The 24,888-nt window shown below is 43.7% G+C and overlaps 1 protein-coding gene across 1 annotated transcript in view; it reads right to left on the bottom strand.

Moving 5' to 3' along the window:
- Positions 1-24,888, bottom strand: part of unc5a (unc-5 netrin receptor A) — a 119,080-nt gene that overhangs the window by 19,048 nt on the left and 75,144 nt on the right. The window contains exons 3-8 of the mRNA XM_070836346.1: positions 19,723-19,866; positions 18,044-18,147; positions 16,651-16,831; positions 13,230-13,397; positions 6,400-6,564; positions 504-734 (exon numbers count right to left, since the gene is read on the bottom strand). Coding sequence (XP_070692447.1) covers positions 504-734; positions 6,400-6,564; positions 13,230-13,397; positions 16,651-16,831; positions 18,044-18,147; positions 19,723-19,866 — 993 coding nt within the window. The remainder of the gene's footprint in view (positions 1-503; positions 735-6,399; positions 6,565-13,229; positions 13,398-16,650; positions 16,832-18,043; positions 18,148-19,722; positions 19,867-24,888) is intronic.

Genomic DNA, 24,888 nt, shown 5'->3' with positions numbered 1-24,888 from the left:
CCAAAGCCCGTCTCGTCTCTTCTCTTCCCCTCCCCTCTCTCTCTCTCTATCTCTGTCTGTCTCTTTAGCAACCACACAATCAATTCCAAACAGAACTCAGATACAGCTTAGCACCCAGAATGTATAAAGGCTTTTTTCACGGTGAATCACAGGCACTGCAACCCACTTCCCCATCTCCATCCAACTCAGACAGTTGTATTTCTATTACTTGTTGGTAAACCTCAGAGGCTCCGCACAGGCAGTAAACAGAGTGGGTACATTTCCTGACAATGAGGTGGTGGCGAAACATAATGTGTCAGGCAGGCAAATAAACAGCACACACACACACATACACACACGACATACAGACTACAAACCTCTGTAAACACATTCATACCACCTCCACAACCACAAACAAACACAGGATCGGTGGCACATGTAGATGAGTGCTGCACGGTCACGGTGGGCAGACGGACAGACCGATGGACGCACAGAGGAGGGTAGAACAAAGAACAGTGTCCTACTGCTGTGGGGGGGAGGCCTGCGTGGCCGCGGTGCCCACACACCTGGCTTGCTGGGCTTGATGCCCATGGGCTGGAAGCCAGTGGTGAGGATGGAGGAGTCCGCCACATCGGCATCCAGGCCCTCCTTCTTGCGCCGGTAGACCAGGACCACCACGATGAGCAGCAGAGTCAGACACAGAGCCACCGCCACCATGCCCACGTAGAGCGCCACGTCCTCTGCTCCGCTCACAGCTGCAAGGAGGGGACACAGAGCGGCAGAAAAAAGTAAAGAAAAAACTCCTTCAGAAAAACTCGCTCAGGTGTTGAATGATAATACCAACATGTGCTGCTGCGATATCTTTCATTATCCTCTGCGAGAAGGTCTCACTTGAGATTTCTGTTTAATTGAGGTATCCGTTTAACTGAATGAAACCAGTTACAAAGTCCCTGCCTGCCATATAATGCTGCCCCACTTTGTCTCCAACTGTATGATGCAGAGTTAAGAAAGCTAACGTTACAAACATTAGATAACCATCCTCATATTGTATATCGTAAAAAGCCTGAAGCTCTAATCTGCACCTGTGGACAAAGGGAACTGGACAAACCTGTGGACAATGGGAACAAGAAAGAATTGGTTTCTGTAGCAGGTTTTCAGTGTTACCTTACTTCATTTCTGCACTGGATAAATATATCTTATGCTTGCATGTTATTCCTTTCCCCTGGCTTTTTCTCTCTTTCTCTAAGCACACAACACCCCCAAGAGAGACAGTGGAAAAACTGAAGGATTTGCTTGTGAAATTCTACCACCTCTTATTGAATGTCTCTTTCTCTCAAAAGCATGAGAGCGCCTTTCTCCCAAAAGTACAGTATGAAGATGACAGCTAAGCCCAGACAAACATCTATGTGCGCGTGCTTTGTGTGTATGTACTGTATGTGTGTGTGTGTGGATGTGTGAGTACTGCGTGCGTGTATGTTTTGCAGGAGAATGGGATTTGCTACGGCTGTCTCCCTGGGCTGGGGGAATTTGGTGGCGGAGGTGGAGGATGCTCCTGGGGCCTTTGTGGAGGGCCATTGTCCCGGGGAGCCACGGGGGCGTAGCGCTGTCAACTGAACACAGTCAAGGAGGGGACGCATTGAGCAGTGCAGCTTTGAGGGATGGAGAACAACAGCAAAGGTTAAAGTGCTGCAGGCTGGCGTGCGTTGAGTTGACAACAAAAGGAGGAGGACAGAGGCAGGAAGAGAAGAGCACACACACAAGAATGAAAATCGGAATTACAGACCGACAAAATAAAAAAGACTAACAGAAGGACAGCATGTGCATGTGACTGACAGCCTGTGTAATTTGCATTTCAGCAATGAGCAGCAATAACACATCCAAAAGGTTTGTGTCAAAATCGAACTGATTAACAGTAGATGGGACATATTTTGATGAATATCTCTCGACTGCCGTGGCGTTTTTCCACCACTGTGTGATCCTACCGCTTGAGAGGAACTGCACTGAACCTTGGAAATGCAGATTTGACAAGTTTTAATTGGTGTTAGTAAATCTGTGACATGATAATGGCACAATGAAATTAGCAGAATGCATTCAAATTTGAAAAAAAAAAAGTGAAAATAGTCCAAAAAAAACATTCTCTTCTTTCCGCCTCACTCTCATCTCTATTCACCTCTTTTCATCCGTTTGTCCTTGCCTTCTCCTTTTGCCTTGAAAAATCCATTTCTTTGGACAAAGCCGCCTGACATACCCAAGTCTTTAAGAGAAATGCCAGAATCTATTTCATGGATGATTATCTCAGTACAATCTGATACCTTAAGTAGTGGGATTATATGCAGCCAAGCTCTATGGCAGCCCGTTGTAATGCCAGAGATCTCTTGACATGTAATCAATTCGTGAATGACTGGCGGAGGATAAACACAGGATGGTATGTTTTGTTCTTGACTTCTAGTGCATCTGCACAGAACATACCTAGGGCATGAAGGGTCTTATAGAATACATATATCCTCCCTCCACCTCTCTTCCTATCCATTTAGCTGCCTCTCTGTCTTGCTTCTCCATGGGGGTACTTAACTGTTAGCAGCCTGGCTAAACCTTCCACCTTCCACAATGAGCTCAAAAGAGGGAGAGAGACTATGGCTGAACCTCTCATTAAAGTTCCCAAATCCAATTGTCTTGGTGAGTCAAAGGCCAGACAAGGCTGTGATATTTGGACTTCTAGTGCTGCAGTCTACAGAGGGATGTGCAGTCTGACTAAAGACAAAACAACACCCATCAGCAAGGAGACAGGCCAACTGGGTACTGCTGATTGGATAAACATAGCCTTAGATTGGCTAGTTGGTGTTTACTTTCTAAGGGCAAACCAAAGGCACCTAGCTAACCTCAGATGCAAAGATCCAGTATCTCTACTCTTCCTTTTCCCCTGCACACACCATTCTTGCATCCAGACAATAAAGTCAGTCAATCAGACAACTCTCTCTCTCTCTCTCTCTCTCTCTCTCTCTCTCTCTCCCTCTATTCTGCCTGTAATCTCTGGTGGCTTATCGGAGCATCACTGAGTGAAGTTTTATCTGACCCACCAGGTGTCACAGCGAAACAATCTCCATGCTCACTACAACCCTGACCAGCAACTGCTCAGCTCCTCCTGGCCCCGCTCATTGATTTTCATGATGCCAGCCAATAATTGAAAGGACATCCATCACACTGTAATTGACATAGCTAATCAGGTTTTATAATTGGATGGGCTTTGCTTTAGTCCCCCTCTAGCGAACCCTCTTTCTCCCTCTTTTTCTACACACTCTCAGCCAATTTGCCTCTCTTCCTCTCTGTGGCCCGTCACTCCATCGCTCATTTCCACTTGACATAATTGCTGGCAAAGAACTTTTGATTCTCTTTGTGTGTGACCTCTCTTCATGATTGACACCCGCCTGTGGATAATCTGTGGCTGTGATGAGCTGTTTTCAGAGTTGACTCCAGGCCAATCTCTGTTTGTTCCCCTCTCCTGAAGCTTTCAGTTCAGCTCCTCAGACTTGCTCCAGGGCTGGCTGGTTAGGGATCAGTTTCTGACCTGAGATGGGCCAGGATGGACTCATAATTCATCTCCTCTGAGGCGATGTACCTGACTCCTGTTGAAGTTTGGAATCTCGCTGCATTGGCAGTCAGTACAATGTCCACGCCTGGTAGTCCTCAACTCTCTCTACCTGCTCTTTTCTCTCTCCTGCATTGATAAATAAAAGCTTTGCAGGCTCCTTCGCCTCTTCCCTGAGCATTTATCAAGAGACCTGAGAATATATTTCATCCCATGGCCAATCCTAGTCACTCGCCTGAAGATGAATAACTCTGGAGTTCTTAAGGTCAGGGAAATATGGCTACTAAAACTCTCAAAGTGAACGTGACCATTACTATCTCCACAATACAGTCGTCCCATCCCTCAGCAGGTGCCCATGAAATACGGCCCAAAATAAACGTACAGCCATTTTTCACATGGCCTGTGACCCTGCTACGACATGAAGAAAACATCAGTTGCTTCGCCCCCCAAATTAGCTCCGTAATTCACAGACAGAGTAAAGAGTTTGATGTTCTTTGCACAATCATTTGTGACACCCACAAAACGGTTGCTGATACAAATTAAGTTCATTACTTTCATTACACACTCTAAGCCAAATAATTGTTTTTATGTTGTCCCAATTTCCTGCGCCTGAGAACACGAGCTGTATTATTTTCCCTCACTATCATTTTTGTGCCCTCTAACACCTGTCTGCCATTTTGGCTCTGGCACGCTGCCAGCGTATTTATTATTTCCCTGCACAGATTTCGCATAGCTCCATCTTGGGCTTCACTTGTTTGCTTTATGAAAATGATCCTGTCTGGGTCAGATCTGTTTATTTTAGGGCTGTAACACAAAGCTCAATGCCGCACATTGATTCTCACATATGCAATACCCAAAACAATAACCTCAGCTAACGTCATGCCATTTCTGGCTTAATGAGGGAGATTAGAGATGTTTGTGAGGTCCTCAGACAGAGGACATCTTTTGTGGCACAGTAACTACAGCTCACTCTGCAGTTGTATTGTTCGATTACACTAGAGGAGAGAGGGGTTGCTTTTGTTTTAGGGGGAAGTTTTCCATCTCAGCTAATAGCCTGCAGACATGGTTGAAGTATGGGAGTTGCTGACAAGCCAAAACCATCTTGCTATTTTGCTTATTATAATACTTCACACAGCCGTTGTCTCTGGAAACACATCTGCTGGGAACAGATTGGGACAGGCATTCTTCAGAGGCCAGCGCTCCGCTCTGCACTGTCAGTGTAAATACTGAGTGACTCTGAGAGTGTGTGTGTGTGTGTGTGTGTGTGTGTGTGTGCGTGCGTGTGTGTTAGTATGAGGAACAATGAGTGGCATCTTTGTGTATATGTCTTGCCTCTCTGGGGAGGAGCTGCTGACCTTTGATGATGGGCCGACTGAGCTCTCTGGTTCACTGCACCAGCCAAACTCAGCTAACGGTTGACACATGCACACTTGCATGCACACACAGAGACACATGCTGATGATGCTAACACATATACACAATGCAACATTAACATGGAGTAGCCATTTCTACCCCCCACTCTCCATGTATCAGTCCATCTGATCACATCAATCAGTGCAAGATACATAATTCAGTTTATTAATTCACTGGCCCATGTCAACCATATCCAAATTAGACCTCAGTGTTTACCATGCGGATCAGCCAAAGAATGCACTATTAATAACGTTTTCTCTATGAGATGCCATTCTGAGACTCATCATGTCTGGATGGCAAGCTGCAATGCCTCTCTGTCTTTGAAATCTGTAGGGAGCAGCAGGGCTCTGCCTTCATGTCCATCTGGTCAGCAATGGACCCTGTGGTGCCACTTTCCACTCAGCTGCCGGGTCGTCCTATATGAGCTTTGTGGTTTCTAATCCTGCAAGTACGCACATGCCCTTTTAATGACACACGGGGAGTGGCAGCACAGTTTGCCACAAACAATTAAATACACATTGGCTTTGTAGCTATATAAACACAAAATGTACTTGTACAAATGCACTTTGAGGACAATCACTGCACACCTGCCACGTGTGTTTTCACGGCCGATTTAAACTCTGGCAGTATATCTGACAGGTTGTGTTTTAATCAGGAGAGAGATGGTTTAATTCTCAGCTCTGTTAACAGGTCAGAGCGCATCACAGCACTGACGCGGTGAAAATAAATTGTATATTATCTTAGCAGCCACTGTTTATTAGAATCTAAAAAGGTCACAAAGGTGAAGACAAGCCAGCAATGGTCAAGTATCTCATGAGAAAGCAATCTTTACTTCATGAGCCTTTTCTACGATGCATTCAGAATCTATTCCAGGGAGCTGATGTCATACGGAGGCATAGCATGTTTATTTGATGTGATGAAAGGAGAAGGACACTTGCTCTTCTTGCTGATGTGAAAAAAAAAAACAAAAAGCATGATTGGAAAAACCTTTCCCTCTCTATCTGCCATAGTTCAGGGGCTAATTGATGATAATTGCGCACACTTGTTCTCCGTGTATTGTTTGTGACCTACATGTTGTATTTGATGAAGGTTGCAAGACTGAACCATAATGCTTTTTATTCTTGAATACATTTTCTGCTTTGGCCTTGAGTGCGTCATGCTTCTTTAATTTTAAATTCAGATCAGTAGTTGTAGCAACAGCTTTCAAATGTTATTTTGGGCACATTTATTGATTGTAAAATGTTAATTTGCCTCTGATAAGCTCAGTTCTAATAAGTGAATGTAGAACAAAACTTCACTCTACTGATCTTTTTGCAGAAAAGCGGTTAAAAATACCTCATGCTACAGCATCTTTTCCATTATTTGACTGAGTTGAAAAGTTGAGAGTATGGTTTGCAGTATGTGGGTGGTGGTGCACTCACTCTGTGGGCACTGCTCGCTGGTACAGTTGAGAGACTGGAGGTCGAGCCCCTGGCAGTCTTTGCCCCCCGTACCAGGTGAGGGCTGGGTGCACTCCCTGCTCCTCCACATCGAACAGTCTGCACCACACGCCGACCACTTGCTCCACTCGCTCCAGCCTCCGTCCACTGCAAACACACACAGAAAAAAAAAAAAAAAACATGGGTGAGTGCAAACACATACATTGCAGCAAAAATTCAATTCACTTCAAACACATATTTTAGTTCACAGGAAAAACTATTGATCGAAAAACATGCTGAAGAGTCTCCATAAAACAAGATATAACTCCCTTTTACAAACAGTATGAAATGTTAAAAACTCTGCACAGTGAAGTTCAGATGCAACAGCCGCGTATAAGCAGTGGTGTATTTGCGTGTGAGATGAGAACAACTGGTAGAAAACTCTGTTGCCATCCTGCGCAAATCCACTCACTCTAAAATGGAAACCTGGTAGGGAAAGCATTATAAAGACATGCAAATCCACTTGCACACACTCAAATCCAGCAGATGCACAGGGAAACCAAAGCGTGTAAAACTGCTGAGGGGAGCCATATTGTCTCTATTCTGCTCTCTGCTTTTATTTTCAACATGGAAATCAGATGCAACTAAGCTAAACCCCAACGGTACGAGGTATGCTGTGGAAGGTGCAGTGGCCTGGTGGACCCAGCTGTCAACAAACTACTACTAATCTGTACAGGGAGAGAGACGAATTTCACCTCTGGGAAATTGGCCCTCAAATCTGCTGTCAAACATGCATCCACACACAAATATCCATATTTAAAAACTCTTCTGAAAAAATTTGTGAAGAAACAATTTGGATTTCTTTGTCAAACGAGCCGTTACCATAGCAACATGAGCATTACCTGCAGTGTATTTGAATGCAGGTGGCATTACCTTAAACAGAGACAAATGTACATTCCACCTGCAGCCTATTTCTGTGTGCCATAACTTCAAACACACCACCATCAGCCCGAGCAGAATGGAACAAATGGAAATGGGCTGGTAATAGTTCTGAGTGGGCCCGGCTGTAAGAAATACCAGCCAGCTTTACCACATGCACAGAGGGAGGCCATTTTGCCATTCTCCGAAGGTGGGGGTAATTTGGCACTGTAGCGGTGGAGTGGGGGGGGGGCGGCTGGGAGTGATATTGACAGTGACACAGCGCCAGGCCTGGGGAAGGTTACCATAGGGCTAATGGGAAAAAGAGCAGTAATGAGCTCTCATGGGAGAAAAACGCTACCGTCTCATTCTCTCTCCCAAATGTAAGGGTGAAGGGGACCAGACAAGAGTCACCGGAGCTGCACGTACACACACACACACACCTCTATGACAGTAGTAACCCTCCTCTTGACTGACCTAAGGGCAAGGAAACCTTAGTGCTCATTAATCCTAGCAATAAATAGTGCAGGGGGCATGACCCCAAGAGAGCAGGGCTGACCCGCTGCAGGTCAGAGGCTTTGGTTAATAAAACATAAGTGAGACGTTACTCAGGATGGGATACGTATTATTGCATAACTGTACCGAGTAATGATGTTATTTGGTTTTGGAGTGGGTGGCCAATTGGAAAACGAGCTAAAAGACGCTGTGAGCATATTAGGCCAGAGGCACAGGTGTGTGAATTAGACCCTGCTCTCACACAAGTCTGCATGTTTGTCCGTGTGTGTCCTTAAATGATGGCTAGAAAATGTGAGAGTGTGTGTGTGTGTGTGTGTGTGGGTGCCTGTGGTGGGATGCTGACACAGCTTGGGCCTCTTTGCAGTCAGATCCATTTGGCAGAGAGAGCAGAACCAATCAGATAATTGTCCTTGTTTGGCATTGAGTGGACCCATCCGTGGGCCAGTGGGCTGATTATCCAGGCTGGGAATGAGAATGATTGAATAGCGAATTACATCCTAATGAATATATTATGTCGTCCCTCAGTTTATCCACACCACTGTGAAATAAAGAGATGAGACCAACATCTGCCCTGATGAGGTGATGAAATTCTACCTCTCTTTTCCACCACAAAGCAAGACTAATGGGCATGCAAATAACATTTTCAAACAAGGAGATTGGAGTGGAAACAGGGTGCTGCTTATGAGAATGTGAATGAGAGGCAAGCACTGTGAACTGAGGCTGAGAAAAATCAAAGAAAGATGAAGATGCATAAAAAGCTCTTGATGGCCTGTCTGACTCTAAACACATGTTGCTAATATTTCACAAACAAAAGCAGCCTCCCACAGGCGCAGATACCCAAGAAATGTTTAGGCAGGAAGTGGGAAGATAGTAAGTGGTTACAATAAATGCAGTGAGGCAAGAAAACTGATACTTTCCTTGATTTTCTTTTTGGAAATCCAAGGTTGGAATAAGAACCAAACCTCATTCGTTTCCTTTTTAAAAATCCACATGAGAAAATTGTTATCCACGGCCACAGTTTTCCTTATCAAATCCCCAGAAAGAGATTGTTAGCTCTACCGCAAAAGGCACCACAGCTGATTTTCAATCATGCAGCACCACAGGTTTTAGGTCAGGCAGGTCTCTGAGGAGGGACAGTAATACAATAGCCCAGTGGCAAGCTCCCATTTGGACATGTTGTCAAGGGGAGAAGCAAAAGGAACCCAACCATTCTTTGCAGGTCTGTATGAGGGCCTGTTTGAGGCTTTGCTGTACAAAATGACAATGGCTGCTGACAGACACAGTCCAAGATCATCAGACACCTATAGTTTCTGTGTCCTTGAGGGGAACATGAGGAGGTAGACAAGTACCACTGAGACCAGCAGGCTGCCCCTCTGCTCCCACTGTCCTGTCAACACACATGTGTGCACAGTAACCTCCCCTAATCCCAGTGTTCAAAGGTTGATGGAAAAAAAAACCCACAGAAAACCACAGACCCATGCAGTGAGATGGGCACAGAAGTGCGAGAAGCGAAAGAGATTAATAACCAAACCTCATTTGGTATTTGACACATTTTATGTTGTAAAAAAAAAAAAAAAAAATCAGATTTTTGTTAGTGCTTGTGATATAGTATGTAACGGATAACTCTGAAAGTCTGAGTCTACTCCCTTATGTTAACTAAATCACTAGAACAAACCAAAATGAGACAGAATGACATGAAGAGAGTGAGCCACAACAAATGGCACGCAATGATTAAAAACAGCACTGATGCAAGGCTGTCACCAGATGGCCACCGTCTTTTCGCAGTGTGTTTTTCTGTCACATTTATTAGCCATAGCCTTTATTTATTCCTTGGATAAAATATGGAGTCTCCAGAACAATCTCTGATAATATCTAGAGACATACAAATGCTTACTTCCAAAGTAGAAATAGACATTTGCCTGCAGTGCAGACAGTAGACATATGGGTGCTAACTTGCGTAACTTGTGTACAACACGAACACGCACAAACACACTCCTACAAGTACGCATGCACAAATACACCAGCCCCGAGTCTGTTTATTTTCCATCTAGTAGAATTCTCATGATTCCTCTGGCAAGCCTGAGGGATCAGTACAATATTTAAATAATTCATACGAGTTAGAAATCTCTTCGGGTTGTTTGCTCTTCTCCAACACATCAGGAACATTTCCATAAATTTGTGTGGGACAGGTGTCACTGTGTCACTTCCAAAACTGGTAACTAACTATTGGCTGTTGGCTCAGGATGTGAGTCTTTCTTGGAAATGTTGGATTGATCTGACATTTTGCCATGACTGTTGGCTCTGACCACAAGTCAGCGCTGGGGCAGAGTGCTTGAAAGGGTGAGGGATGGACTGCAGATTTATGTGGGATACTTCAGCAGGATATGATGAGATGGAGACAAAAGGAGAAGGCAGAGAGAGTAAAGCGGAATGGAGATGAGCTCTTGCATAGTTTGGCTACTGGCTGTCTCAAGTGTTGATCTGCAGTGCTCTGAGCCTCAGGCTTTAGCCTCAGCCTCCTCCTCCTCCTCCTCCACAGCTCCCTGTGTCTCTCCCAGCATGGAGCCCATCTGATCTGCCACACAGGCTTCTGCCAACTCTCATTAAACACTTTGGAGACAAAAATACAGATGAGCCTCTCAAGCTTCACACAGTCCAGATGAGAGGTGGGAGCTCACATTTAGATACAGGAGTCATTGTTAATAGACATGTGGAAGGATGTGTTACAGAACAGGCCGTTGTGGATGGTGTCAGTCTGTGGAAGCCCATATGAGATATTGGCTGCAGCCAAGCACTGCACTGAAGGAAACACACTACTTTTTAAATGTAGAGCAACACACGGCCATCGGCAAAAATACATACAGCCTTATACATGGACTTAGCCAGGCAATGCAGTGACAAATTATAGCCTTTGCATGTTGTTCCAAATTTACACTGATTTGTTTCCAGCAAATATTCATTTAGTTGACAGCATCTCTTTCTCCCCAAAGGAGGAATATAAGAAATCTGCGAGGCCATCGATGCATTTCATACAAAAACAGAAGCAGACAGCAACCGCAAATTACAAAAAAATAGGCAGCAAAAAAACAAAATGTATTTTTTGTTACTAATTTCAAAGATCTTGTGCTGCGAGTTAAATGCACTAGAGAGCTAATAATCAACAAAGAATTTTAGTCTAGATAATTAATGAACTCTTGAAACAAGACCAGCACTAAATCATGTAATTTTTAAAATGCAGCTCAAAACAAAGGCACTGTAGGAGAAAAACGTCTCTCAAGGCTGACTTAAAAAATAAAGAACTCTACTTCTGAATCCAAATGTCAGCCGTGTCTAAATAAATAACATGATGTCTATCTGTACCATTACAGCTCCCCCATGTAATTCTACCCATTGTGAGGCTCTTTCTTCTGAGATGGGCTGAAATCACCATCTACTGTGCATCTAGTGGATTAGACCTGCAAAGTCTATAAGCACAGTGATAATTAAGGTTGTTATCCAGTATGTAAGGATGCTCTCTGCTAGGCTGGTCTCATCTGTTCTCCCTTGCTGAACGTGACTCTTCTATGAGAGCGGATATTCATTTATTCAGGCTGATGATTCACGGGTCTTAATCGTGTATTTTAACTAATCAAAGGGAGGATTCAGATGCATTTGGGGGTTGCCTTTGACAGACTGTGTGTGTGCTGGGTGACAAATGATGGGACGGGCAGTCGGATCATCTCGAGGGACTTCAAAGGCATATCTGTGAGTACACAACAGAGCCACTTGTGATTGGAAACAACAGCCCGTCATCCCCGGGCTGTGGCATGGTGAACTTCGGCCTTGAGGGGAACCCTCTCCGTGGTCCGACAGCTGGGGCTGTCTGTGCCACTGATGTTCTGTCTGAGACAGGTAACGACTGAGAAAAGGAGGCAGAGACTACCCTCTGTTGCCAAACAACAGGGCTGATAGAGGTGTGAGCGAGGTCACGTCGTGGTAGCGTCTCTCATCAACAGAAAAATAAAGGAGTTCTTTCTCTCCCAAAGACTCTGCGAACGGCGCTCACAGGGCACAATGCAATTTCTGTCACAGCACCCTAAGGGTTGAAATTACACACTTTCTCCTTGTGGGGCAAGAGAAAGATAGAAGGGGGCAGGGTTTGGTCTAACAATAGCGGCTTGGACTGACATTAATCTCTTTAAGCTCATGGAGGTCAGCATCCTGCTTTGCTTTGGGAATGTCAAGCATCCCTGGACACCCCGCTAATTCCATTACTCATTGCTCCAATGCTAATAATTCCAAATCCATCCAGATAGTGTGCTGATGGAGCGTCATGCATTCCTGTGTTTCCTTTGTCTTTCTCCCACTTGCTGTATTCCAGCAGGCCATGTTACTTACACTCACGCTTGACATCTAGTGATGTCTTTACATGGGAGATGTGTAACACAACACCCTGATTCACTGAGGAAGATAACCTCTGTTTTAGGCAGGGAGACGCTGCCGCTGCCAGAGGTGTTGGGTTTCCCTCTCTGCTATTTACTGAGCGTGGGAGATTTCTCCTGCGGTCAGCATGGCTGCAGAGCCCCAGCTATATGTCCACGGACCGATCTGCTGGCAGCCAAACAGCCAGCTCTCGCACACACTCAGGCTTCCTCTACTTCTTTCTCGGTTTTCCTTCTGCCTCTCTCACTCTGGGCTTTGTTCCTGCCATTCTTGCACTCTATCTGATTCCATCTGTCTCTCTCCCTGCTTTCACCTTACGCCTCCTTTTTCCCATCCTGCTCTCTCCCCCTCGCTATCTCTCCCTCTGTCAGAGGGCTAATGTGGGACTGCAAATGAAGCAGCTTGACTTCCATCTCAGGCTACCAGAGATCAATATGTGTTGCTCTGTATCAGGCAGGACACTCGCAGCCTCTGCAACGCTCTCACGAGGGAGCGCAGGCAGGCAAATGCAACGCCCTCAAATCCTCACACGTAAACATGGCACACAAGATGCCATAATTCAGCTTTTTACTGCCCATATTTACTACATAGCTTGAGCAGCAAACAATAACAAATGTACTTGCTGGTCTGACACAATGCCATGGCTGGGACCATGTCTCTTAAAGCAGACAGGTCTCTGAAATAAAAGCAGAGTCTGCGTACAGTGCAGAAGATAAAGAGTTATGTGAACAAAGAGTGATGATAATAAATCACCTTCAGGATGAGGCCTTACTGTGAAGACTAACAGGCCCTGACACGTGTAAGCACTCTAATTGCAGGAAACAACAGAAGCACTGACATCTAAGAAAAGACCTGGGTGCTGATACAAAAGGCAGCCAAAATAAAATGAATTGATGACTTCTAGATGCAAAAAAATGCAAAGAGGAAGCCACAGGAAGCCAAGCGCCACAGGACAAACAGGGTTGCCTGGGAGTTACCTGGACAGGTGGCCACGCAGGCACTTTTCTGGACGTTCTGCCCCTCACAGGATGTGCCTCCATTCAGTGGCGTGGGGTTGGTGCAGCTCCGACTCCTCTTCTGCCAGCCACGCCCACAAACAGCACTGCAGGACGACCAGGTGGTCCACGTGGACCAGCCGCCGTTGACTGTCAGACCAGCGCAGGGGTGGGTGGGTGGGTGGGGGTGGAAGGGTGAGGGAGGGGAAAGGTTGGAGGGCAGGAGGGAAGGGTGGATGGATGAAGGGACAGAGCAGCCAGGATTACCCGACATGCACTAAGGAAAAGAGGTGTGTTGCGCTAGAATAATCGTGACTGCTGTTACACTCTTTGGTTCAGCACTGCAAGGTGAACTAATGGAAGAGCAAGAGCAAAACGGGCTGATTCCTGTGTCTGAGCTGGAATTACAGCAGCCATGAACTGCAGGGAAAACACAATGGCTTCAACGAGAGCAGAAAATAACATGACAGCTTGCCATTTTTGACCTTATCTCCGAGGAAGTGACAGATGCTGCAAAGTAACTAGTGGACATATTAAACACCCCTCCAAATTTCACCAGGACAATGCAAGACATTATACAAAACACTCATAATATAGTCAGAATATAATCACTGTAAAGAAATGCCATTTAAAGCAAAATGCTCGTAGTCGTAAAAATGCGTAAACAAAATACAACGCCTCCTCCTTGGAAGTGCAAACACACTACTGAAAAATAAATATATCAAGGCTGTTCCAGCAATTCAGATTGTGTCCTTTACACATCCATTACAGGTCATTCTTCAAACTCAAGTATTGTATACATTGTATAATTTACTCCTCTTTTATGTTTGAAACTGAAAGTTCAGGCAGTTCAAAAACTCTGCCCATTGAATTCCTATTGCTGCAGCCACTTGCTGATCCAGCGCCCATGTTCTGAGACTTAACCATCTATTGGCACATAATTGTTGCAATATCGCTCGATCACGGCAGGTGATTACATCAAATCAAGCTGGTTTAATTCTAATCAGCTCCTTCCTGTATCTGCTGTGTTTGCCGCAGCCTACAAGATACTGAGATTCCTGATTTATTGACTTGAACAGCGCTGTCGTTCCTTCTCTGTACATACTCTCTTCCTAATTTCCCCCTAACTCTCTCCTGTGCTTGTCGTGGCTGAATCATTTCCTTGCCCTCTCTATGCGATTGATTGCCCGCCACGGCGAGGTAAATTGCCAGGCAACTCGGCCCCTGATTACCTCTTAGCACCGAGTGCAGTCACACCAGCCAGACCTTGTTAAAATGCATCTCTGCCCCTCTGTTGAACCCCCTTTGAAAAGTTGCGGTTATTATGACTCGCTACAGCTAGCTAGATCAGCTAGCATGGTGGACTGTGATGCTTTCAGATAAATGAATTTCTCTTTTCTGCTACAGAGCAACATCGGTGAAAAGCAGTAACATGAAGCTTTTTGAACAGGGCCACCTCTACTTCGAGTCAACCTCAGTTAACGTTAATGCATTTGATAACTTGCCAAGCACAGGCTGATGGGGAGAAATAAAATTGCACATGCAAGCACCCCAGCAATTTGTTAGGTCTAATGGTGAATACTATTGTTTGACAATACAAGAAAGGCAAACAATAGGAGTATGAATGCTCTTGCCTCCACAGTCATTTCAGCTCTAGAAGTCTTCATCTGCAGAGCAAGTCTTTCAACAACAAGCTAATCAATTATAATCAACAGTAAAGAATAATCACGCCTTTTTATTTTTATGCTGGAGGCTTGGAGGAATGTATGATCACTTGTCTCGACTGCATGCTCCAAATGAACACATTTCATTTGAAATTGTTTACCATGAAAGTGCACTTGCCTCAGTTTTCAACTATATTTACAGTCCTGTCTGAAAGTTTAACCCTCACTTACAAAATTATCCTGAAAAGGAAAAGACGTGTTTTATCAAAGATCTAAAATACAACAGTCTAGTTACTTTCAGTTCCATTTTCATTATTAAATAATGATTTGATTGACATTTATACACTAATGAAGTCACATCAAAAGGGACATGCAGGTGTTTTCTCGCTGTGGTTCATAGATGTGTATTTTTAGATATGACAAAAGGATTTTGTTTCTTTTCAACATAAGGCATCTAAAGCCATCCGTAAGTGACCCTTGTGTTTTCTGAAGCTGAATTCATGCTGCACCCTAAAATCCATTGAGATTCAATTGAGAGTGTTTGTTAGCTGAAAAGGCAGAGTAACTGCAATCTCAAGTGGATATTAATTCAAGTAGCTACAACCTGAAAATGAGAACTGCATGAGATATTAAATTTTGATCAAGTAATTCCCAGCGACAACCTGATTTCACAGGGGATGTGCACACTTACAGTGACTCCCTGTACACACATTTCAAATGTGTTACCGTCATAAAAATAACCAGATTTTTCTTTTAAATCTAGTGTAATGAAAATATTAGATCTAAAAAAAAAAAGACTTTAAATAATTGTCATTTTCAAATAATTTGATAGAACAAATGATGCAAAAACTGAAGTGTGCCTGCTTCTACATAGTGCTGTATGATTTGTGACTCTCATCTTAGATAATATACGAGAACTCTTGTTCTGTCTTTATAGCACAGAGCATCGACTTCTGGCAGCTTCAACAAAAACAGACCCTGTGTCAGACATTGTGCTGGATTATACATTTCTTATATAGATAAAGGTGCTTTCATGATGCATTCCCACATGATTTCCATCTCCTGTTTGCATATACATGTAAACTGTAGCCGAGAATATGTCAGACTGTCACGTTAATGGTGCCAATACCCAACGAACCCTCTGTGATAGAAAATATTCTGTTTCCCTGCATTTTAATAAACATCAGTCTGCATATCAAGCCAAGTCATTATTTACAGTTTGCTGTTAATTCAATTTCTCCTCTCATATTGGATCCACTACAGAGGAGGAAGAAGATGGCAGCCCCGAGATCGGAGACTGCCAGCTTTGGCAGAATGGCTGCCAGTAACATTTTAAGTTGTGCTAATTAATGTGCAGATACACTACCATCCCTTCATGTAGTTATTTATGATGTAGCGTAATTCACTGCTTGCTGAAAAATAAAGCTGACTTATGCAAGTTGCCGTCATGCCACATATCCGTATCACTGCGTGTTGTTATTATTAAAACTACACTGTAGAGTCTGAATGTAATATTGCATTCACCTGAGAGATGACATGCACCCAGGCATCTTCCATGCAAGACAGCATGCAGAGTTAAATGTGGAAATATGGGATAACGGAAGCAACATGCGAGCAAAACATCATTTGAGTGTTTTTTATGTTTGTTTATTTTGAAGCTGGGGATCATTCGAGGCCAGACCTCTTATTAGCCTCCATGCTCATAGCTTTGACACCTGTTGAAAGAAGTTATCACCTACCATAGACTAGAACCGTGGCAGAGGTGCTTTTGCGGCGAGCGACGATGTTTTTGGCCACACACGTGTAGTTGCCCGTGTCTGCCAGCCGAGCTTTTCTGATGACGAGATTATGGTCAGCCGTGATGAAAAAATTGGGGTCGCTCACTGGGTTGACAACATCCTCGTTTCTCTGCCACTCCACCTGAAAAATATGTTTCAGTGGAGAAATTCACTGCAGTTGAACAGAAACTGTTTCCCTCTCCCGTGTTGCTCTGCGCTGACCAGACATGCTGTGGATTAGACATTTTTACACGGACAGGAAAAGCAGCTGTTTTTGATGCAATCAAACAGACCAAAAGAACAAATGATGCATCTTGATATGACACCGATACTGAGATGGCATTAATTGATCTACACACCCATATTTTAATATTTAATCTTTTATTTTGTGGATGGTGGAGATCTCTGAAGCTGTTGGTGGTCTGTGAAGTGGAGCTGTTAATGCTTTGCGTGGTTTCTATGCCCTTTGGCAGGAGCCGAAGCTGACGTTATTCCTTATTTGGTGTACTCTCAGATTGGTTTGTTTGTTTTCTTGCTCTCACTTGACCTTGTGCCGTCTTGAGAGTAGCTACGGTGTGGCAACATTGTTTTTGGTATTACTGCCAGTTGCAATGCTGCACATAATTGGGCTTTCTTCCTCTTGTACACCATCCCTGTTTTCTCCCATGGTGACTTCTGCTCTGATGTTCTTTTCTGTTGAACTGCAGTTGGCACCTTCCTTCCCATTTCTCTGCAAACTGTCCCTTCCCTGTCGAGCTGTGATTGGCTAGTCTGCTGCTCCTGGTCTCTGGGACGTCTGAGTGGTTAGCCTAACCTCCTCTTGTGTTGTTATTAGAGCAGTTAGTGCCTATCTGGGACCAGGAGGATGCAGCAGACAAGGTGAAACAGCTGGCCCCAGTCTGGTCCTCTAAACACAGACACAAACCACTGAGAGACATGCAGAGAGAGTCGAGCAGAACAAGAGTGTGTGAGAGATACAGTGTGTGACGAGGTGGCAAGACGCGAGAGAGAGAGAATGAGAGAGGTAGAGACTGAGGCAAATAGACCCATTAATTATGGATAGGCCTTTAGAGATGCCAAACTGGGAGTGAAGCCTCCAAGCCTATCCTGAGTGATGTGACGAGACGATGTGACATACAGCTTCTCAGAGATGTAAGAGAGATGATAAATCAATAAAAGGGAATAATTAGAGGTGTAATTTATCCATACAGGGTTGTCTGGTTCCCTGGTAGAGCAGGGGGAGATGTCTGAGATCTGATCCTGAGCTACTTTTTTGTCTTTGTCCTCCTGGTGAGGAAAGGGTAAATGGATGCTAGATGTGGGCCTATAAATACCTTCTGTATTCGTGTCTCACCTCGGCTTGTGGCACTCCCTCGGGGGGATGGCAGCGCAGTAACACCTCCTGGTCCAATGCCACCTCTTTACCCTGCGGCTCCTCTTCAAAGTTCTTTCTCAGGTCTGAGGAGAGAAAGATGGGAAGGAGCACAACCAATTAGGATATTTGTAAGAACTTGTGAGGTTTAAATGAAGCACTTGCATCCATAAAAACTTGGCCTTGTGATGTTTCTAAATTTTTCACTCTTGAAATGTCCACCCATGGCCTCTCTGAGCAAGTCGCACTCCAGTTGGCCCCTAAGCCACACGGGGATTGGTGGCACCAACCATGTTACTTATTACAGGCTGCCTGGCTGGTTCAGAGATGCTTGTCTGCTGCCAGAGGGGCCCGGCATCAAGCAAAAGCAATTGCATTACCCCTCACCCCACCCTCCCTTCCCACCCACTCTCCTCTCTCCACCATCCGCCAGCCCCCAGCTTCCATCTGTATGAGGGCTTGGAGCAGCCACACGAAAACACAGCCCTGAGGCGCCTGGACAAGAGCCTCCTGCGAGCCTGGCTGACTGCATAGGGCTTCACATTACGTCTCATTGAATACTCTTACTGTCGCATCAAGTTTTGCTATATGTTTCCCGTAAACCCAGGCTGTGAATTACACAGGTAAAGGGCTATTTGTATCTGATGAGGGTGTTGATAGCTGGCGGGTTGGCAAATCTAATGTGTTCACCCCGGGTTTTGGCTCAGAGCGAATCAATGCACTATTGTGCTGCGAGGCGCTGAGGGTGAGCCTGTCAGCTGCCGGTGGATTCTTTCAAACAGATGTTGAGCCTGTCCTGACCAATCACAGTGAGAGAAACGTTAAAACAAGCAGAGAGTTTCACGACATTCAATTTAATTAAAACCGATACAACGGAACTGGAGGAGACTTAAGATGTAACAGTCCCGGAAGGCTTAAATGTATGCAAGTGTGTTGGTGTGTGCACACGAATATTGTTATTGAAGTGTGTGTGTGTCCTTATCTTACATCTAACTGACTTTGTTGAGCTCTCAAACAAGGTTGGATAATGAATGTGTGTTTTCAAAACGTCTGGTGGTTTGGAGACTGTGCTGCGTTTGGCTCTGTCTGGAATAATGCATATTTATGTGGGAATTAATAGGCAGAATGCTTTAAAATACTCAAATGTAAAATGGCTTCTTCTAATAAAGCTTTTGAGGCTGTAGCAAGGGATGTGTCTGTGTTCCCCTGACAGATTTATGATTGCTGCACAGCAATAAATTTCAAATCTGTTTTTATTCCAGTTACTTTCATAGGCATCATTGCTGATATACTGTATCCACTGAAAAATATGCTCATGAATACTCAAATTTAGTGTTCCACTTTTTTTTTTAAGACTGCCTTCAAAGCAGATGCATCACTGTGTTTCTCCCTGCCAGGGTCAGATATTCTCTTATATGTAGAATGGCAGGAAGATGATTTAACTAAATTGTTATCACAGTAACACTCCATGATGCATCAGATCATAAAGGCCATTGGGCTGATTGCTAAATGAAAGTTAGTCCCTCCTAAATCATCTTAAATAAAAAAAGAAAAAAAAAATCTTTCCAATATTCTTTTCTTACAAACTGACATGGAATGTGTAAGCACCTTGTTAGGCACCATTTGCGTGTATGATGACACTGAGATGGTTTTAAACTCACAAGCAATTCTGATGTACGCTTTTTGGCTCTTCTGGGTCCCGGTGGTGCTCCAGGCGACACACTGACACCAGTACTCGTCGAGACCGAAGATCTTCTCCACCTGCTGTCTGGTAATGTCAATTGTCACCTGCATAACTGGCAGCGCTGCAAAGCAAACACAGGAATAACTGTCAAATTGGAGCTGAATGAGCACAGGTTTATCCCCGTCAGCTCATTTAGCAGGTGCCTGTGAAAGCAGTAAAATCATACATCTGTGAGGGTCGCTAAAACAATACTAACATCCATGATAAACACAACGTTTTCCACGAACGTTTTCCAAAAGAACAAAACTCCATATTCTCTCATGAACGATATGGCTGCACTTTCAAGGACACAATTGTTGCAAGTAGTGAGCTGCTGTGTGTGTCGGACTACGTAGTGAGCAGTGAAGTTTCTTTCTCGCACAGAAAGCGCACCCGTTGGCTATTATTTACTTATCTTCGCCCTTAACCTTTATTCATTTAGAGACCGCCACAAAGCTCAAATCATAACTTGAACCCTGGAATATTTCTCCACAGACAGAAAACAAATGAGCTGAACTGAATTCTTTAGTGCGTTTTGTACCTTGAACTAAACCGACAAAGTAATTTAAAGAAGCTGGGCAGAGTAAACAAGAAGAAAACCATAATCATATATAAAGAGACAGCTTGTTAACTGAAGAAAATGAGAAGAGAGCCTCGTAGCTATCCTTGGTGTAATTTGGAGGGTGTTAAAGCAGCAACAGTTGGGAAGGAACAAGGGAGATCTAAACCAACACTGCACGAACAAAAATACTCAGCGCGACCTGCTTCTCTATTATTAAATCCAGGAGAAGGGGAAGAGTTCACAATCTATGGAGCATTTGCACAACAGTGTTGATGTAAGTGCTACTGCTGCTGTAATAAAGTGAAAAAATAGCTTTAGCACTTTTCAGGAAGAAAATAAAGACCAACCTTCTCTAAACAAAGCAAAATTGAGATGAAACCCATCCTGCTTAACTGTCCAAACAATATTTCCTGATATTGGAGTAGAATAGACGTTTAAATAGCACAATTCATGCATAAAAGTAGCACATATTCATTTCATTTCCCTGACCTTTTACTTGGGACCTGTAATCTGACTTTATGAGCTATGACCTCGATCCCTACCATGCGGCCTACTTTCTCTTCACTCCGGTGAAGAGATTGCCATGTTTTCCTTAAGCTTCCACCTCTCTCTGTCTCATCTTTTCTCTCTGGGGTCTACTGGAGAGAGAGGTGTTGAACCTTTCATATGAACACAGAGCATTTTACAGTCACAGAGGACATGAGGACCTGAGACTGACAGACTAGCATATATTCTGCATGTTGTATATTTAAGTTTCAACTGCCATTTACATAAAAGCACTTTGTGACACTCTCACACTCCCCTCGCACACTTGATCTGTCTGCGATGATCATTTCCAGCTCCAGACTGAAGCTGACTGAGGCTTGACTAAGTGCCACCTATCAGGCCATCAAACCTGTGCAGCAATTACATAAAGCACTTGTGCTGATATAGAGCAGTCATCAAACCAAAAACTGGGGAATTTTACGTAAACAATTTGAAGCAAACATGCGCATTAATCTGTAGAGGCCTGTGCGAGAGCACATCCACACTGTGAGGGTCAATAGCACCCCCCACCCTCCCCCACCCATCCCCCATATATTAGCGTCTAAATGCGGTACATTTCGCTATATGCAGTCATCAGAAATGTGAGTACAGTGCAGTGAATCGAGCCGTGAAGCGCCACTCAAAGTGTCAACAACACCCCCGTGCTGTGTGCAAGATTTTACCAACAAGGTCTTGTACATGCTTCAATCACAGCCAATTCAAAAAGGATCTTTGTGTGTTCATATTGGCTTTAATAGGTCAGCCACAAAACCGTCAAAAAAGTTTTTGAAATGAAAGGCTGGATTGAGGAATTGACTCTAATTTACCTACTTTCCCGCCCCCCCCCCCCCTCTCCCTGTGTGTGTGTGTGTGTGTGTGTACATGTGTGTGGCACAGGCTGAGAGAGCACCTAAATGCTAAAACAAATGACTGAAGTAACAAAATGGGCACTCCAGAGAATGAACAAATGGAGCATAAGAAACCCTTCTTCAAATAAGCAGCATGACAGCATTTGGTTTTCCCCTTAAAGCAAAAGAAATGAAAACATGCACCCCACACAACAAGAAAAACATTTTAATTCTCTACACATGCAGTCCAAGGACAAAAGTTATTCTTGCAGTTGCATTTTGTATATTCAACCACACCATGGAGAGAAAATAATTAAATTAGGTCTAATGCAGCAAGTTTTTTCTTGGTTACATGTACACTTTTACAGCGATGTGCAATTTATATCTCGTAGACTTGGGAGGGATTTTTGGAGGGGGAGTTTTTTTATTTTGTTGTTTTGTATGCTTGCTATATATGGAGACATGACTGGAACAATAGCACAGATGAGTGTGGAGGCGAAAATCCATCTATAGTGTGCCCTCAAACCTGAAATTTAAATAAAACTAAATGCTGAGAAACTGTTACAACCTTGGAAACATCTAATGGTCCTGATTTAGACTGAGCTCTTATATGCACACAATTATTATTTGAAAATGCATTTGAATGCATACATTTGAAATTCTCCAATAAGAGATAAATGCTGTGTGTGGCTCTAGTTACAGTAGAAATTCATTTGATTAATGCAAACCTTCCTTCCTTCTTTGAGGGTGAAAGGAATAAAGATCAGTATAGAGATGCAAAGCATGAACAATGGCAACCTGAGGTGAGAAATCCAAAGAGGAGCAATTTGAAGCTCTGCTTGCCAGGGTAATTGCATTCTGTTTCCTTATCTTTTCCTGTCTCCATAATTACCTGCTTTCTGTGTCTGACACCTTCCAGTAACACTGCTGTGAGTCACTCTGTCCAATTTCACTCCAATTAATAAGTAGGACAAAATAATCTCATCACTTCGTGAACAAAATAGGACTGTAATTTCATAGCAGTTAATAACGATTGGACAGGCTGCTATTTACAGTTTTCCAAAGTCTGTTCCACAGGGATAGTTGTAAGTAAAACAAAACTTTATGAACATCACTCAAAGATGAGTGATGCAGCATCATTATTGATTAAGGAAAGCTCCGTCTTTCAGGTAACAGGTCACAACACACTTGTGGCTCAATTATCAATATTGGTTCATAATTGTATGCTCAGCTGCCTCTAAGGTGTCGGGAACTAAAAAGAGGAAATGTACACTCCCTTCTCTGCAAGACACTGAGCATGCACTTAACATTCCTGTTAAACGATAATTAAAACATGACACGATTCACCATGCCTTTGGTTTGATCCGCAGCCCATTTATAAATGAGCTCATATTCCAAACCTCAGTGAAATTACTGCGAATTTTAAAGGGTGATTATGTGATTGACACTGTATGAATCCTGGGCTTACAGCTGGAACCCTGGTGAGTTTATTTTTATTGGAGCGCAATGGGGCAACTTACTCGGCTGTGCTTACTCATAATATTTGGAAAACACACATCAACACGCTTTGTAACGTTGCACTGAAATCAAGAGGGACTGACAAATACGCAAATGTGTGCATGGTCACACAGAGACGTACACAGAACGTACCATTCACATACGGTCCACCGATAAAGTCAGCTCCTGCCTTGTGTTAGTAAATGCCACGTGGCACCAAACCCCCTGTTTGACAAGGGTTAATAAATGTGGATTACTATGAAAATCTGCGTTCACACACTAAAATGGTGTTAAATGATGTTATGTGGAGTTATAGTCAGGAGCACAGTTGCTTGGTTTGGATGAGCCACATGGACCAGTTCAATATAGATTTAACCTGCGTACCTGCTCATTAATATGACGGGAAGTAAACTGCTACTTTTTTATGAAATATAAACAATGTTATGCTTTGTAATCTGCTGAATTATTATTGCACTTACTTAATTAATCCTCTTCATCCCGTGCGGAACAAGGCTCGCTGCATTGTTCCCTATCCTTGCCAACATGCTGAGTGGCCTCCCCACCCACCCACCCACCCAAGTTATGCTCATCTTGGCCAGCGCCACCGTCACAGTTCTGCACCAGGTCATTTCTGCTCCTCCAAATTTACAGGTTACACTTAAAAGTTACCTTGGTAGAGAGCAGATACATGATGATAAATACTGTAGTATTTCCACCTTAAGTTTTATTTTGAGAAAATTAAGCAATTAAAAGAAGTAAATGAAAACCATGTATGGAAGTTGGCAGTGCTCTTTTCAGAAATAACTGCACATATGATTTACAGATTTTAGTGTGTAAATCAAACTGACTATCTAAGTGTGTGTGTGTGTGTTAATCAACAATCCGTGGAAGAGCTTATATCTAGAAAGAGCATCCATAAAAGCATCAGTGCTGTGGACTCTAAGAGACACCAAAGCAAACGCACTGTTCTGCCTCAAGACTTGAATTTTAACAACTGAAATGGGAAAGAACAAAAAAGAATAGAAGAGAAGGAGAGAGGCCGAGTTCATGAATTAACTGACCTTACTATTATATGATGGAGCTTGTTGCAATGTCTTCAGGCAATGAAGTACAATACAAGCTATTACTAGATCCACAGGGACGCAGACACACACGCATAAGGACGCACCAACATTTACTGTACTGTGCTTTCGTCTAATCTGTGGCAAAGACAAGATTATTTACACATGCACTCCATTCAGATGTAAAAAAAAAAAAAAAAGAACAGTAACACTTAACAAGAGGGAGAGACAAGAGCAAAGTAATCTGTTTGTGTGTGTGTGTGTGTGTGTGTGTGTGTGTGTGTGTGAGGGCAGGATGAATTTCCCCCTGAGCCAACAGGGGCTCAACACACACAGGGTAAACATCATTGGACTCAATCCCGGGTGAGTCGATATTGGGCTTGTCTGAGCGCGGGACTTTATTTTTCTCTCCCTCACTCTTGTTTTCGCAGGCTGTGACCTCAATTCCATAGGGGTCATTTGCTTATCAAAGGCAAGGACTGGAACTTGCAGGTCCTGAGTGTGTGTTCATTGAAACCAAGGAAATTCAATTAGGCAGCATCCCTACTGTGTGTGAGACTGGGATTCATCAGTGGATATAGGAGGATTAGGGTTGGGTGACTCTACATCAG

The sequence above is a fragment of the Pempheris klunzingeri genome, chromosome 9 (genome assembly GCF_042242105.1).
Source record: "Pempheris klunzingeri isolate RE-2024b chromosome 9, fPemKlu1.hap1, whole genome shotgun sequence".
NCBI classification, from domain to species: domain Eukaryota; kingdom Metazoa; phylum Chordata; class Actinopteri; order Acropomatiformes; family Pempheridae; genus Pempheris; species Pempheris klunzingeri.
The sequence above is the reverse complement of the archived record's forward strand: the minus strand, read 5'-3'. Positions and strand labels throughout refer to the sequence as shown.